The sequence below is a fragment of the Gekko japonicus genome, unplaced genomic scaffold (genome assembly GCF_001447785.1).
Source record: "Gekko japonicus isolate JY-2015 unplaced genomic scaffold, Gekko_japonicus_V1.1 scaffold412, whole genome shotgun sequence".
Classification (NCBI taxonomy): Eukaryota; Metazoa; Chordata; class Lepidosauria; order Squamata; family Gekkonidae; genus Gekko; species Gekko japonicus.
This window is the reverse complement of record NW_015160847.1, coordinates 963,993-979,236: the sequence shown is the minus strand read 5'-3', so window position 1 is coordinate 979,236 and position 15,244 is coordinate 963,993. Positions and strand designations below refer to the sequence as shown.

At 44.8% G+C, this 15,244-nt stretch overlaps 1 protein-coding gene across 1 annotated transcript in view; it reads right to left on the bottom strand.

Moving 5' to 3' along the window:
* The window catches only part of ANKDD1B (ankyrin repeat and death domain containing 1B), a 52,364-nt gene extending 39,578 nt beyond the window's left edge, over positions 1-12,786 (bottom strand). The window contains exons 1-2 of the mRNA XM_015420283.1: positions 12,660-12,786; positions 335-438 (exon numbers count right to left, since the gene is read on the bottom strand). Of these exons, the coding sequence (XP_015275769.1) occupies positions 335-438; positions 12,660-12,786 (231 nt within the window). The remainder of the gene's footprint in view (positions 1-334; positions 439-12,659) is intronic.
* Between the last annotated feature and the right edge of the window lie 2,458 nt (positions 12,787-15,244).

The window sequence follows — 15,244 nt, the reverse complement described above, 5'->3', positions numbered from 1 at the left end:
GCTTTTGCGAGTCACTGCTCACTTCTTCTTTAAGGTGCCACTGGACTCTGACAGCAAATAAGTAAAATTGCAAATCATGAATCCACAAATGGCAAAGGTCTACTGCAATGCTACAACAACAGCTTCTAAATATGACACAGGAACTACCACTCCTGCTAAATTACATGGGAAAAGATGGAAGAAACAGAACTTGCTTGCTTCTGGAATTCTCCACAGAAAATGTCTTCTTTATTCAAAAGTGAGATACAGTGGAACTTTTCATTGTCCACTTAAGGGTAGCTGCAGTCTATACTGGTGACTGTTGCATTATAATATATATATATATTATACTTACATTATTTACAGCATTAATATTAACATGTTTCCTAAATAGTCTTTCCATGGTGTCCAGGTTATTAGTTTTAGCAGCATGTTGAAATTCTCTTTCGGCTGGTAGCACTATAAAACAAAGCAAAACCCATGGTATTAAAGAAATGGCAACAACAAGCTTATTAGTTTCACTTCATGATGTCCTGCCATTCTCCCCAATGGGAACCCAAAACAGGGAACACGTTGTCCTCCTCTCCTCCATTTTATGTTCACAACAAATCAGTGAGGTAGGTTAGGCTAATAGTCAGTAACTGACCCAAGGTCATCCAGTGAACTTCCAGGGCAGAATGGGAATTCGAACCTGGGTCTCCCAGATCCTAGTCCAGTCCTCTAACCGCTACATCATAATGGTCCTAAGCAAGCTTCAATGGCTTGTTCTTATAGCTGTTTAGCTCGGCCAGTTTACATAATATTCACTTATTTTCTCAATATAACTAAGACCATATACAGCTTTATGTGCATTAAGAATTTCAGGCTGCAATCCTAAGAAAACTTAACCTAGGAGTAAGCTCCAGTGAATAAAATGGTACTTACTTCTGCATAATTATGCATAAGACTGTACCAAAAGCCTGTTTAGCCTGGACACCTTAAACAAAGATTAGTACATAAAGCATATGTGTGGCTGCAGAAAGTGCCATCCAGTCACAGCTGATTTATGTTGACTGCATAGGCTTTTCAAGGCAAGAGATGTTCAGAGATGGTTTGCCACTGCCTGCCTCCACATCACAATTCTGGTATTCCTTAGTGATCTCCCATCCAAATACTAGCCAGGGATGGCCCTGCTTAGCTTTCAAGAGTGGACTCACCTGCGCTATCCAGGTCAGGGCTAAAGCATATGCAATATTCAATATATAAAGCAAAGGAAAAGAGATTTCGGATGATGAAATACATTCTTTTTAGGAAGTTAGATGTTTGACTATCATGTTTGAGTTCAGCAAAGAGGCTGTCGATGTAGATGTGTGTGTGTGTGTGTGTGTGTGAGAGAGAGAGAGAGAGAGAGAGAGAGAGAGAGAGAGAACCCATCCAACTTTATATTAAGAACTAAAATAAAATGTGAGATCTAATCGAAGTTAGATCCAGATGAACAAGGTCAATATTACTGAAGCAATAGTATTTCTGTTTCTAACCTGAAGCTTCATAGCACTACCAACAACAAGCAAAACAACAAAGTAGCAACAAAACAACAATAGCATAAAATTTGTGAGCCAGAGTCCACTTATGCCATAATATATTTGTTCGTCTTTAAGGCTCTTTGTTTTCACTGGAACAGATCTACACAGCTACCCTGCTGGAAATAACTATGATCAGTATGCATTTGATATTGTAGAGAGAGAAAATCTCACCTTACAACCTCTTTTATTGTTGTTACTTGTGACTGTAGTTTTGTCAACTCCAGGTGGTGCCTGGAGATCTACTGGAATCCCAATTGTCCTTCAGTCCAGATGACAGACATCAGTTCCCCTGGAGAAGAAGTTGCTTTGGAGGGTGGACTTTATGGCATTATACCCCACTGAGGTCCCTCCGCTCCCCAAACCCCATCCTCCCAAGGCTCCATCCCTCAAATCTCCAGGAATCTCCTAACCTGGAGTTGGCAACCCTATGCAATTATTTTTCAGAGAGAGAGAGAGAGAGAGAGAGAGAGAGAGAGAGAGAGAGAGAGAGAGAGATGGTTTTCACATTCTGTTAATAAGTCATGGACGAAAACAATGAAAATAACCGGAAAAAGAAAGGCTATTTGTCTTTCCCTCGCCTTGACTAAAATGAAGCATCAGACAGGACAGTCTGGTACTTCAACATTCTCTCTTTCAAGTATTGTGAGTTCAGTCATGAACTCTGGCCTGTACTTTATTTTCAGTTTCTTATTTTCTATCCACGAAAGAAAGCCAAATGAACATAATACACAGAGATCTTGGCTGTTTCAAAAACATCTTAGGAACTGTTCATATTTGAGGTGGAGCTGCGGTGGCTCAAGTGGTTAAGACGCTGAACTGCAGGCTGTGGAAGGTCAGTAGTTCAGCAGTTCAAGACCCGGGTGCCGCAAGACGGGGTGAGCTCCCGTCTCTAGTTCCAGCTCCTGCCAACCTAGCAGTTCGAAAGCAAGAAATTGCAAGTAGATAAATAGGTACCACTTCGGTGGGAAGGTAACAGCATTCCGTGCGCCTTGGTGTTTAGTCATGCCGGCCACATGACCACGGAAACGTCTTCGGACAGCGCTGGCTCTTCGGCTTTGAAACGGAGATGAGCACCGCAACCCTAGAGTCGGATTCGACTGGCTTTCGAGCAAGGGAAACCTTTACCTTTACCTTTATATTTGAGGTATTTATTGAAGGAAATAATAAGAAATAAGGGTGCTTTTTATTTCTAGCTTGAACAGAACAAGCAAACCAGTTCAAAGCTGCAGATTTAAAGTGCAATTCCCCTACAATGTTCAGTGATTTTTTTCCAATGCATACTGCATAGAAGGGCCTTAGAAGACAGTGATATAAGAGCAGCTGTGCTGGATCAGACCAGTGGTCCATCTAGTCTAGCATTCTGTTTTACACACAGGACAACCAGATGCTCCCAGTGAAGGATTATTTGGTTTAGCAGACTGCTCAAGGCACATAACACAGCAGAGTCTATCTGGTTTGTGTGTGCTGACATGAAACAAAGTTACACGTGGGGCCTCTTTATCTTTGCAAAACTAATACAAGTCCTTTATTGTAAGGAACTCCATTCTAAGCAGGATAAAGTAGAGATAGGTTTCTAATCTAGTCTAACTAGCTAAGATGGATAGAGATGCATGAGGCATGTCCTGCCCTCATGGTGCCAAGATGGAGAAGGCCAGCATAGTGTGGAAAGAAGGTGTCAAAACTGGAAGGAAGGAAGTTTCCTTGAGAGTAGCAATTTACACATCAAAGAGATAGTATCAGAGCAGTAAAAGGAAAGGATGATCAGGGTCCTGGCCTACCTATCTCTCTGACTCTCTTATAGCCTCTGTAATGATTTCAAGTTATAACTGTGTGTTTCTTTAAATAGTTGGTAAGTTTCAGAAGAACAAGGGGGGTGGAAGAGGGAGATGAGTGAATCAGGTGATTGGTTGGTGACTGAGAATGTGTGGGCAGAGCTAAGAAGTGTGTGTCTGGAGAGAGAGAAGGCAGTTTGTTCAGTCATCAGCTAGCTGTCAGCTGTGGTCAGTCTACAGAGTCTGAGAAGCAGTCTTCTAATTAGAATCCCATATTAATGCTGTGAAAGGCATTAAGATTCTAAAGGAGAAAGTAAAATACTTTAGGGGGCATATTAGAGACTCAAGAGAGTCAAAATCTAATATCATCAGAGTATTTATAAGAGTGTGAGAGGAAAAAGCTGACAGAAACCGGAGCTAAAAAGGGAAAGATTTAACTGAGCAACATATAATAAAAATAGGAGAAGGTGAATCCTGAAGAGAAGGAAGAGTTTGAGAAAGAGGAGTGACTGAGAGTGAGAGAGTGTGCTACCTCAGTCGGAAGTCATTAACATACATTGTTTTATTCACTGAAGAGATAAGTAACAAAACATCTTGTAACCAATATGCTTCTTGTGTAAATAAAGTTTTGTTTCGTTTATTGGTAACACAGAGTCATATGCTGTTTGAAATATAAGTCTCATCCTCAGGGCCACATAGTCCAACGAAGGACCCTTAGAACTTGGGCACAATACTGTGGGAAAGGTTAATGAATAAGACTGGAATCACATTCCTAGTGGCAGCATTACATACCTTGAGCGAGAGAAAGAAACAACAAGAAATTTAAAACCACATCATACCTAACCACACAAATTAAAAGAGAGGTAGTGTGACATCTCCCCTCTGAAGTCTGAGGCTAAGAGACAGTGCAAAGTCCTTCTATAAAGTACTGGGTTTGCCGCATGGAAGACTCGGACAACGACATGCATTCAGATGCATTTATTGTACTTCACAAGACACACACAAAAACGGCCCTGCAAGGCCAACTATATGCACTCCACCCGGCACACCCATGTTCCCATTGGAGGGTTTGAATTTCCCGCCAAGGGTGCTATTGGTGGACTCGAGGTGGACTAGGATCCTAGGTCCCCTTTGTGTTTGGGGACCAAGCTTCTGCTATAGCTGCGGACCCCTGGTGGCGGTCCACATACATAACACCTTCACTCCCAACACCCTGGCTGGCAATCCTACCTGGGGTCCATAGAGTTAGGAAAGTCATATGGTTTTTTTCCAGCTGATGTTTGGGTTGGGTCTGGGTGGTATAACAGGAATCCATAGCAAATCTTTGTCTAGGGTCACTGCCTCTGAATATGGAGGTCTAATTTAGTTATATTGACTAACAGCCATTGATGGACCTATTGTCCAGGAATTTATCTTTTAAGTCCAGCTAAGCTAGAAGCCAGGAATTTATCTTTTAAGTCCAGCTAAACTGGAAGCCAGGAATTTATCTTTTAAGTCCAGCTAAACTAGTAGCCATCACAACTACCAGTGGCAGTGAATTGCACAAGTTAATCACACTTTGAGTAGGATTACCAGGTCCTCGCAGTGACCAGTGAGGGATGGGGGAGTAGGGTTGCCAGTTCCAGGTTAGGAAACTCCTGGATATTTGGGGGTGGAGCATGGGGGGGACAGGGACCTCAGTCGGGTGCAATGCCACAGAGTCCACCCTCCAAAGCATCCATTTTCTCCAGGGGAACTGATCTCTGTCACCTGGAGACCAGCTGTAAACCCAGAAGATCTCCAGCCACCACCTAGCGGTTGGCAACCCTACCTTTGAGTAAAGGAGGCCTTCTTTTTATTTGTCCTGAATCTACTGCCCATCAGTTTCATTGGGGGAGGGGAAAGTGCTCCGAATTGGGCTATACAGACCAATGCTGAACCTGGTTCATACATGGTGCAGAATGAGATGGCAGAGTCCTGAGGTGGTAGAATGGAGAGCCAGTGTGATGTAGTGGTTAGAGTGCTGGATTACAATCTGGGAGACCAAGGTTCAAATTTCCACTTGGCCATGAAAGCTTGTTGGGTGACCTTGGGCCAGTTACACACACCCTCAGCCTAACCTACCTCACAGGGTTGTTGTGATGTTAAAATGGAGAAGAGAATGTGGTAGACCACTTTGGGTCCCCACTGGGGAGAATGATGGGGTACAAATGAAGTAAATAAATTGCACTATTTAGGACTACAGGTGGTGGATTCCAGTTTTTAAAGTTCCTTTGCATGAGAAAAAACTCCATTCAAATAGAAATTAGCACTTCTGTTTGCTCGCTGTGCTGAGTTTTTATTTGCACCATTTTTTTAACATAGGGGGCAAAATGTGAACCTCCTACTGCAATCTGTACAGCTAAAAATGGCATAAAATAATGTATACCTGACAAGGAGGGGGAAGGGAGAGGAGAGAGAGGGAGAAAAGGAGGCCAATTCAAGATGGAACCTGTCAAGATGGAGCCTGTCGCTGCCCTCAACTGTAAACTCAGTGGAACAACTCTGTTTTACAGGCCCTGCAGAACTGCAAAAAGGCCCTCAGCGCCCTGATCTCTCTCAGGAGAGTGTTCCACCAGGTTGGAGCAAGGGCCGAGAAGGCCCAGGCTCTGTTTGAGGACAGACAGATGCTCTTTGGACCAGGGATCACCAGCAAATTTTGATCTCTAGAGTGTAGCACCCTTTGGGGGATATAGCAGGGAAGCCAGTCCCAAAGATAGGCTGGTCCCAGACCATTTAGGGCTTTGAAGGTCAACACCAAAACCTTGAATCTGCTCCAGTCCTCAATCTGGAGCCAGTGCAGCTGGTAGAGCACCAATTGGATATGTGCTCTGAAGGACATTCCTTTCAGAACTTGCACAGTTGCATTCTGGACCAGTTGCAATTTCTGGGTCAGTCTCAAGGGAAGCCCTGTGAGTTACAGTAGCCCAACCTGGAGGTGATCATTGCATGTATCACTGTGGCTAAGTCAGAGGGAGACAGGAAAGGAACCAACTGTTTAACCTGGTGGAGATCGTAAAATGCCAGTTTAACAATATCTCTGACCTGGGCCTCCATTGAAAGGGAAACATCCAGGATCACGACCAGGCTCTCTCTTTTTTGGGGGGGCCCCCCATAGGGGATTTTTTATTTGCATTTTCTAAAAACTACAATGAAAAATAGGAAGGGATCTACAATCTAAGGGAGAAAGTAAAGCAACCCCACTAAAACCCCAAGAGATGGTGATCATACATAATGCTTTTAAAATTAGCTTCTAGCTTAAAGTTCGATTAAAGTTCATCTTCATCCTGTAATCAAAACAATATAAATCGCCTATGCATTTGACTTAATAAAGAACAATACAAGAAACAATTATTACTCATTTGACTTTCTAGAAACAATAACAACTCAGTATCTATCCTTTTTCTTTCTCAACTGATAGGTTTTGGGGGGGGGCTGCAGCTCCAAGATTCAAATCTGAGTCCTCATTGGAAGACGCCACTTCTCCGTCTTCATCGCTCTCCTTGGTGCTGTCATCTTTCTTCTTGTCTTCTTCACCTGCTGGATGATTATAACGTTGCAGAAACTCCATTGCCTTTTCTGTAGTGTTGATTTTTTTCTTTCTTATCCTTAAATTTGAAGATTATGCCTTCGGGCACATTCCATCTGTTGGATATGTTATTTTTATGTAAGTATAGTACCAAGTCTCTATATTTCTTTTTTTTCTTCCTTATTTCAAACAGAATGTCCTTGATGATTTTAATTTCTTTGTCCTTAATCTTCAAGGTAGTTCCACTTGTAGCTTTAAGGATTTGATCCCTCACATGTCTTCTGGAGAATCTCACCATCACTTCCCCGGGCAGATTATTCCTTCTTGTGTATTCAGAATACGATCTATAGATTGTATCGATTTCATTTTGTAGTGTATCTGCTTTAATATCTGCTACCGAGGCAATAGCATCACACATCATCTGCTTTAGATCCTCCTCTTTCTCTTGAGGAACTCCTTGAAATCTTAGAACATAGCTTACTCTTTCCATTTGTAGCTGCAACAAATGAGACTCGTCAGCTCATCTCTCTTTTTCCATCACCTGCAGTTGTTTTTTCAGCTTCTTAGTATTGGCATCCACTTCTTTAAGCTCTTGTTCTGATTTCTCCATTTTTTTCACAGTCTCATTAAGTTGTGCTTGTTGTGCATCCAGATTTTGGTGCAATACTGTAACTTGTTCCAGCAGGGGTCACAATGCCTCAGTCAGCGTCCTTTGGAGATCAGCAGTTGTGTCCTGTCTAGGGGCAGAACTCGCTGATCTAGCACTTCCGGAAGGAGGTCTCAGTTTCGACTGCTTGTCCTTCTCCTCCTTCTTGAGACGCGCCATGTTTGAGATTTTTTACTTTTGTTTAAAGTTACTAAAGTTTCTAGAAACCTTTGAAAAGTCAGATAAGTTCTTGTCTGTCCATTTTTCCACTCTGCCTTGTTTCTCTAGCCCCCCCCCTTTAATTTGCTGCCAAAAGTTCATTTGTTTTCTTGTCAGGAGAGAGTCCCCCCCCCTGCTTCTAAAGGGGAGGCTTTCAGTTAGTTTTCAGGCATTTTCGCTTAGACTTTTGACTCACAGTTCAACGATGGGATCACTTTAACATAGAATTCCGCTGGATCACCAAGCGCTTGTTCTGGTGTGCTGCCTTAGTCCCATTCGGGAGCTCTGTGGGGGGATCTTCAGGGCACCAGAACATCTCGATCCACTGGCTGTCTGCCAGGGGAAGAGGTGAACTTAATTCCCATGGCTATGAGCTCATTCGCAGAGCTCCTGGGGAGCGTGGACAATTGTGCCCCCTCCCTACCACGAGCTCATGGTCCGCTTCCTAAGGAGCGCCCAAGGACCGCGACCGCCATCAGAAGCGCCAAAACCGGAAGTCGCAACCAGGCTCTTGATGGACGATCCAGATGTTAATGGCACACCGTCAAGAGCTGGGAGTTGGCATCCCAACCCAGCATTCCCCCCCCCCCCGGCCCAGCCACAGGACCTCCATCTTTGATGGATTTAGTTTCAGCTGGCTCTGCTTTAACCAACCAACTGCAGCCTCCAGAGCCTTGGCCAAATGCTCTGGGGCAGCATCCGGATGGCAGCCCATCAACAGACAGAGCTGAGTGTCATCAGCATACTGGTGACACCCAAGCCCAAAGTTCCACAACAACTGGTCGAGGGGGCGCATAAAGATGTTAAATAACATTGGAGAGAGGATTGCCCCTTGGGGAACACCACATACCAATGCGGTGAGACCCTCTCCCCTAGTGGTACCCTTTGTCCCCAACCATGGAGGAAGGAGATAAACCACTACAAGTGCAATGGATGGGGAGTAATGCAGGGTCTCAGTTAATTACACTCAGCATTCCACAGTTAATGATGCATCTGCCCATCAATCTCCGATTCTGATGAATTTATTTCCTTCATTATGTCCCCCCCCCCCGGAATTAAACCCAAACAAATGGGTTACCATATAAACTAAACTTGTTACTCCTGTTTGGTCCTTGAATCTGTTAAACATTTTCATTATGCTGTATGCCACTTTACCGCTCACCCTCTACCCATATGTATGGACTGATAATTTCCATTTCAGTGTATCTGAAGAAGTATGTGAGCACATGAAAGGTCATACCTTGACTAAAACTTGGTAGATCTTAAAGATGCCACTGAACTCAAACTTTGTTCTGCTGGCCTATCCAGGTCAGTGTCATGTACATGAGTATGTGAGATTAAAGTGTGTTTTTAAATTTTTTGTAACTGTTAATCAACTTGAGGGCCCATATTGGGTTGAAAGGCAGCATAACATGATTTAAATTAATTTAATTTTAAATTATATGGTTAATTCACATTTGTGACTAGTCAAGTTTTACAAATATTTTAGCTACATTTTATCTCTTCTTATCGTGGTTTCTCCCTTCCCTCTGCTGGTTTCCTCATTGTCTACTTGTATACCGTAAGTTCTTTGGGGACAAGGTTTTATGTAACTTTATATGGCAACATGATGGCGCTGTGTAAATATCCACTGAACTACGTTATAAAAAGTATAATCTATACCAAACACATTCAGCTGTATGAATCAATATCACTGCTGCTGAAGAAAAAGCATTTTGCTCACGTTCATTTTTCATTAAACAAATATTAATCCTCTAGACAAAAAAATCCTACTTTTATAATAAAGGGAGCATAACATCTGTCTAACAAAGATGCACACATTCAGTTGTATAGCATCTGTAAAGCATCCGTATAGCATCACAGCCCATTTATGGCGACCCTGTACACCAGAGGTGTTGAACTCATTTGTTATGAGGGCCAGATCTATCATAAAAGTCATTTTGTTGGACTGGGCCATGTGTGCCATAAAATGTAATACCAGGTACTAGAGATATAAACTTTATAAAGGACACAGGAAAACCCAATTAGCAATATTATTTTTTACTCAAATGCAAACAATCTCAAAACATTAACACGCTTACAGTATTTCCTTTATTTAATAGTCTTTGATAACTGACTTGCCGCAAAGAGACACGTACACCGTGAGCATCACAGCCCATTTATGGCGACCCTGTACATCAGAGGTGTTGAACTCATTTGTTACGAGGGCCAGATCTATCATAAAAGTCATTTTGTTGGGCTGGGTCATGTGTGCCATAAAACAGTTGTTGTAAGGGCAAAAACACAGATGGGGAGAACAATACTTGTAAGTTGCTTTGGGTTCCCATTTGGGGAGAAAAGCCAGGTACAGATGCCTAGAAAATAAAAATGATGTAACAAAAATACGTGTTTAAGGTGGCTCAAGATACTCCTGTATTTTCTTAGCCTACTCCTGCTCTTGCATTCCACCCCCTCCAAACACAAACAATCAAACAACTGACCTCACTCCATTCTCCTCCTCTCCCATGGCTTTCCAAGAGAAGAAGAGATTGGATTTATATCCCGCCCTTCACTACCCAAAGGAGTCTCAGAGAGGCTCTCTCAGAGAGAACTCTGACAGAAACTGCTCTTTTTCAAGAACACCTGTGCCAGAACTATGGCTTGCCCAAGAAGATCCAGCAGGTACAAGTGGAGGAGTGGGGAATCAAGCCCGGTCCTCCCAGATTAGAGTCCGTGCACTTAACCACTACACCAAAAAGCAGTTTCTTTCCACCATGCACCCCATTGCATGCACTTCTGTGCCCTCCCTCCAGTCCCTTATACCCCTCCCCTCAGATACACTCTGGCATTCCCATTCCTACACTTCCCCAACAGCCATTTCCACCAGCAGTTTCCACACCACCACCACTTTCATGCATAAGACTTTCTCCCTCCCTTCTTCCTTCCCTCCTACCAAAGGGTTGCTTCTCCGGCATCATGGAGAAGAAGGAGCAAGAGAGACGGGCAGAGGGGAAGAAGGTGGTGGCAACAGCAGTGAAGGTGACTTCTGTTGTTGAAGAAAAGGGGGAGGCCCTGTGTGTACGCGCACTGATGGGGAGGTGGTGGCCCTTTGCCTATGACAGGAGGAGGAGAGGGGGCAGCGGCCACATGTACACAGCCTGGCCCAACCGAAAGACAGAGAGAGACAGGAAAGGGAGTATGGACCCTCCAGCCAGCCAACTTGACACGGGTCTTTTCACTGCTCTTGCTGCCACCACAATCACTCTCCTCTTCCTTGCTTGTGGGCTGGATAACAGACCTGGACAGGCCAGTTCTGGCCCCCAGGACCATATGCTTGACACCCCTGCTGTACACTTTTCAAGGCAAGAGATCTTCAGAGGTGGTTTGCCAATGCCTCCCTCTGTATAGCAATCCTGGACTTCTTTGGTGATCAGTCTTGAATCTAGGTAGTAACTAGAGCTGACTCTGCTTAGCTTCCAAGACCTGATGGCATCAGACTAGCCTGGGCATCCAAGTCAGGGTGTTCTGTAGTACTTCACTTTTTTTTTCAGGACCAAACCTAAACACTGAAAAAATGGGTGCGAGCAGTGCAATATACCTTCTATCTTACGTGGAATGTCAGCTTCAGTGCCCACCAAACTTGGCATTGATTTATTTTCAGGATGAACATGCAGAGTGCACACACCAAACCTACACACGCATGAGGCGGCAGAGACTGACGGTGCAATCCTAAATTATGCCACTCTAAACTCAATGGCATGGTGTTGTGTTCTTACATAGACCGCGCACACGGTCGGGTCCACACACAGCCATGCGAACGGCTTAAGCTTTGCTCTCCAAGACAATATCCAGCACGGATCCTAGAACGCACCCAATCGGCAGTCACAATCCTAGAGTGACCTATAGAATGCATGTGCACTGTAAAAAATCCTATCATGGGTGTGGGTGTGTGTTTGGGTGTGGTTTACTATGGGAATATAAGCAGGCCTCCCTCCCGTCCTGCTTTCCTTGTCTTGTTTTCCCGAGCTGAAATAAACGATGACCTGTTTCACTTATCTCTCTCCAAGACAATATCCAGCATGGATCCTAGAACGCACCCAATCGGCAGTCAGAATCCTAGAGTGACCTATAGAATGCATGTGCACTGTAAATAATCCTATCATGGGTGTGGGTGTGTGTTTGGGTGTGGCTTACTATGGGAATATAAGCAGGCCTCCCTCTCTCCCTGCTTTGCTTGTCTTGTTTTCCTGAGCTGAAATTAACTATGAGCTGTTTCACTTATCAACATGTCTGGACCCAGTACTTTTCACTTAAAAAGGTGTAACTGTAAATAAGGCTGCACTTCTAAGGTGATAAAATGAAAGCCTCCCAGTGTGCAGGTAAGAGGATCATATTTTTAATGCTCCCCAGGCCCTGGATTTTTTAAAAAATCCGCCCACCGAAACAACTATCACAGCAAAAAATAGACTCTAGGCTAAAAACTCTTTGAGGTGCTGGCTTTTTTTTTTTTTACACATGAGCAAGCATTCATAACTAGCACTTCCTCCACCTGCAGCAGCCCATCTACTGCACCACCTCAGGTTATGGTCACCTCACACCCGCTGAATGGATATAGCCCGATCCCTGCCTGTTTAAACCTGTACTGAGACACAGGAAACGTGACGGGGTGGCGTGGCGCAGAATGCCTAGTTTAGAGATTATACACTCATTTATAACTGACCCTCCCCTGGGGCGCTAAAGGTTTTAAGAACAACAACTAGCGCTGGCAAACCAGCCAAAAAAGAGGGGAGGGGGACGCTTTCAACAAAAGCCGACATCGCTCAAGACTGAGCAGTCCCTTCCCTCCTTCAATAGGAGAGCTTCTTGTCAGATGCAGCCGGGGACCCGCCAAATACAGCATTGGCTGCCCGGAAAAGGCAAGATTTTGAGTTCCCTCCTTTCTCCACCACACTCACGAGTCTCGGCATTGGCCGCCTCAGCTGCTGCCGCTGCTTTCGGACTACTTTCTTCTTTGCGGTTTAGGCTGAGGAAGCCCCTCAGCTCAGTCAGCCCTTGCACCGCGCGGCTCCAACTTCCTTCCATCCCGCTGCCTGCCTTGCCTGAACGGCGGGCGTAGTAGGAACAAGACGCGGGCTGGAGAGGGAGGGAGGCGCCTCTTGGGAACGACTCCTCTGGGTGTGCAAGCTGTGGCCACTGAAGCCTGGCTTGAGGTGTGTCTGCTTGGGAGTTGCTTTTTGATCGTGTCTCTCCCCTTAAGAATGTGCTATTGTGACCAAGGAGTAACACGCGGAAACCAGCCAGAAAAAAGCGTGGGAACTGGGCATCCAGTAGCGGCCGAATGGCTGATCGGCTAGCATGGAAGTTGAATGAGAAAGCTGCAGAGAATGCGTGGCTTTTTACTGCCCACTGGGCGCTCCTAAACCCATAGAAATTAACAGGTCGTTTGACGGTGCGCACGATCGGCTGTTAGAGCGATAGTGGAAAAACAGGGCGGGGAAGCAGGATGGAAAGAGGCTGGCAGGAAACTGAAGCCAGTGATCAAGCATTTATTATACACTGACAGAAAAGGGACCTGGTAAATCTCTCCAAAATGTTCTGTTTAATGTGCTGGATCTGCCTAAAGTACCTAGGCCAGCTCTGAACATCAGATTGGAAACAATATGCCCAACACAAGTAGTTTTGTGACAGTACCAGTAACCTCTAGGTGAGGTGGGGACTGAATGCAGTCCCAGGTACTCCTCACTCTTATGCTGTAGGAAGCTCCCCCCCCCCCTTAAGTGAATAGGTGATAATGCTTTAACAAAACTAATCTCTCAGGGATTTACACACACAAAATACATGTATCAGTAAGCAGTCAGCCTAATGCTAACTGCATCATCCCTTATGACAGTTTGCACTGTTTCTCTCTTACGTTGCCATGACCTCCACAGTTTATATGTAGTTTTATTTCCTGGTGTGACTATGCTACTTTCAGACCCAGGACATATGGTCCAGCCACAAGACTGCACCATTTTATAATGGAAATATTAAGGTCATTAGACACCAGTATTAATTGTACACCCTCTAAATAAACAGTAAAAGAAATGACTCAGTGCCAGAATAAATACAGGTAAGAATGTGCACTATACATAAAAATTCAGAAGATTACATGACAAGTTATCCGGGCTATGGGCTATACAGGTGGTTTTAGAAACTTGTTATAAACTACTCCAGGATTCATATATTTTGAGAAGGAAAGTTTGCAAGGAAAAAGCAGACCAAGGGGAAACGCTGAAAGATCTAAGATTCCCTCTTCCCCTGCTAGTCCTGTGCTCCAGATTTCATAGATACTACTTGCCTGTATTGAGCTTTAATTTGTTCTTACAGATATGACCTCCTGTCCACCCCAAATTCAGGATCAAGCATATTGAAGGAAAGGATGATCAGATTACAGTCACATCTGTGGCCTGATTTAAGGCCCCCAATGAGATAATCCTGACTAGCCTCACCCAATCAAACACACACCAAGTCAGTTCTGGCATTCATTTTAAATGTAAATATCCCACTCTTATCCTTCTGTTCTGGGGATGGGGTCATGGCTCCGTGCTTCAAAAAGGGTCATCATTTTGACTCTGACTGGGTGAATTTGCATAACTGCTGGCCACACCTTCTGCTGAGGGGAAGCTTCTATTTAAGGCAGCACTTTGTCTCCTTGGGTTCTCAGTAGGGTAAGTCTACAAGGAAAACCACTTAAAGGGTTTTAAAGGGGGATTATATATAATTATTGTTTTAAAAAGCAATTATGAAGCCAGAATGCCAGCAGGGGGTTGGGGGCTATCCAGTGTTTTGCACGGAGTGTCACATGTATGACTATCTGCCACCTGGACAGAAGTCTTGGGTGTGTGCTCGGTGCAAGGGGCTCATGGTTCTCAGGGAACGAGTTTGTTCCCTTGAGGCCAAGGTCGCTGACCTGGAGAAGCAGAGACAGTCAGTTAGGCACATGGAGAAGACTCTTGGGGACTTGCTAGATATGTCCCACTCTGGTTATGGCAGCCCCACCGCTGCCAGGGAGCATGAGGGTTGAGAGGGAACAGGGCACCGTGCTGAGGATAAGGGGAATGTGCCCTCAGAAGGGACCTCTTCTTCAGCTGGTGAACGGGTATCCTTTTGCACCAAGGAACCATCCCTGGGCAGGGAGGGAGGGAGGGGGGCTCTTGGTAGTTGGTGATTCGATCCTTAGGCAGGTAGACAGCTGGGTGCCGAAACTGCGTACTGACCGTATGGTGACTTGCCTGCCTGGTGCGAAGGTAGCGGACATTACGCGTGTTCTAGATAGGCTCGTAGATAGTGCTAGGGAGGAGCCAGTGGTCGGTCGTCTATGTTGGCACCAACGATGTGGGGAAATGCAGTCGCGAGGTCCTGGAGGAAAAATGTAGGCTGCTGGGCGGGAAACTCAAGGCCAGAACCTCCAAGGTAGCCTTCTCGGAAGTGCTACCTGTTCCACGTACAGGGCCATCAGGAGTCTCAATGCGTGGATGAGACGATGGTGTAGCGGGGAAGG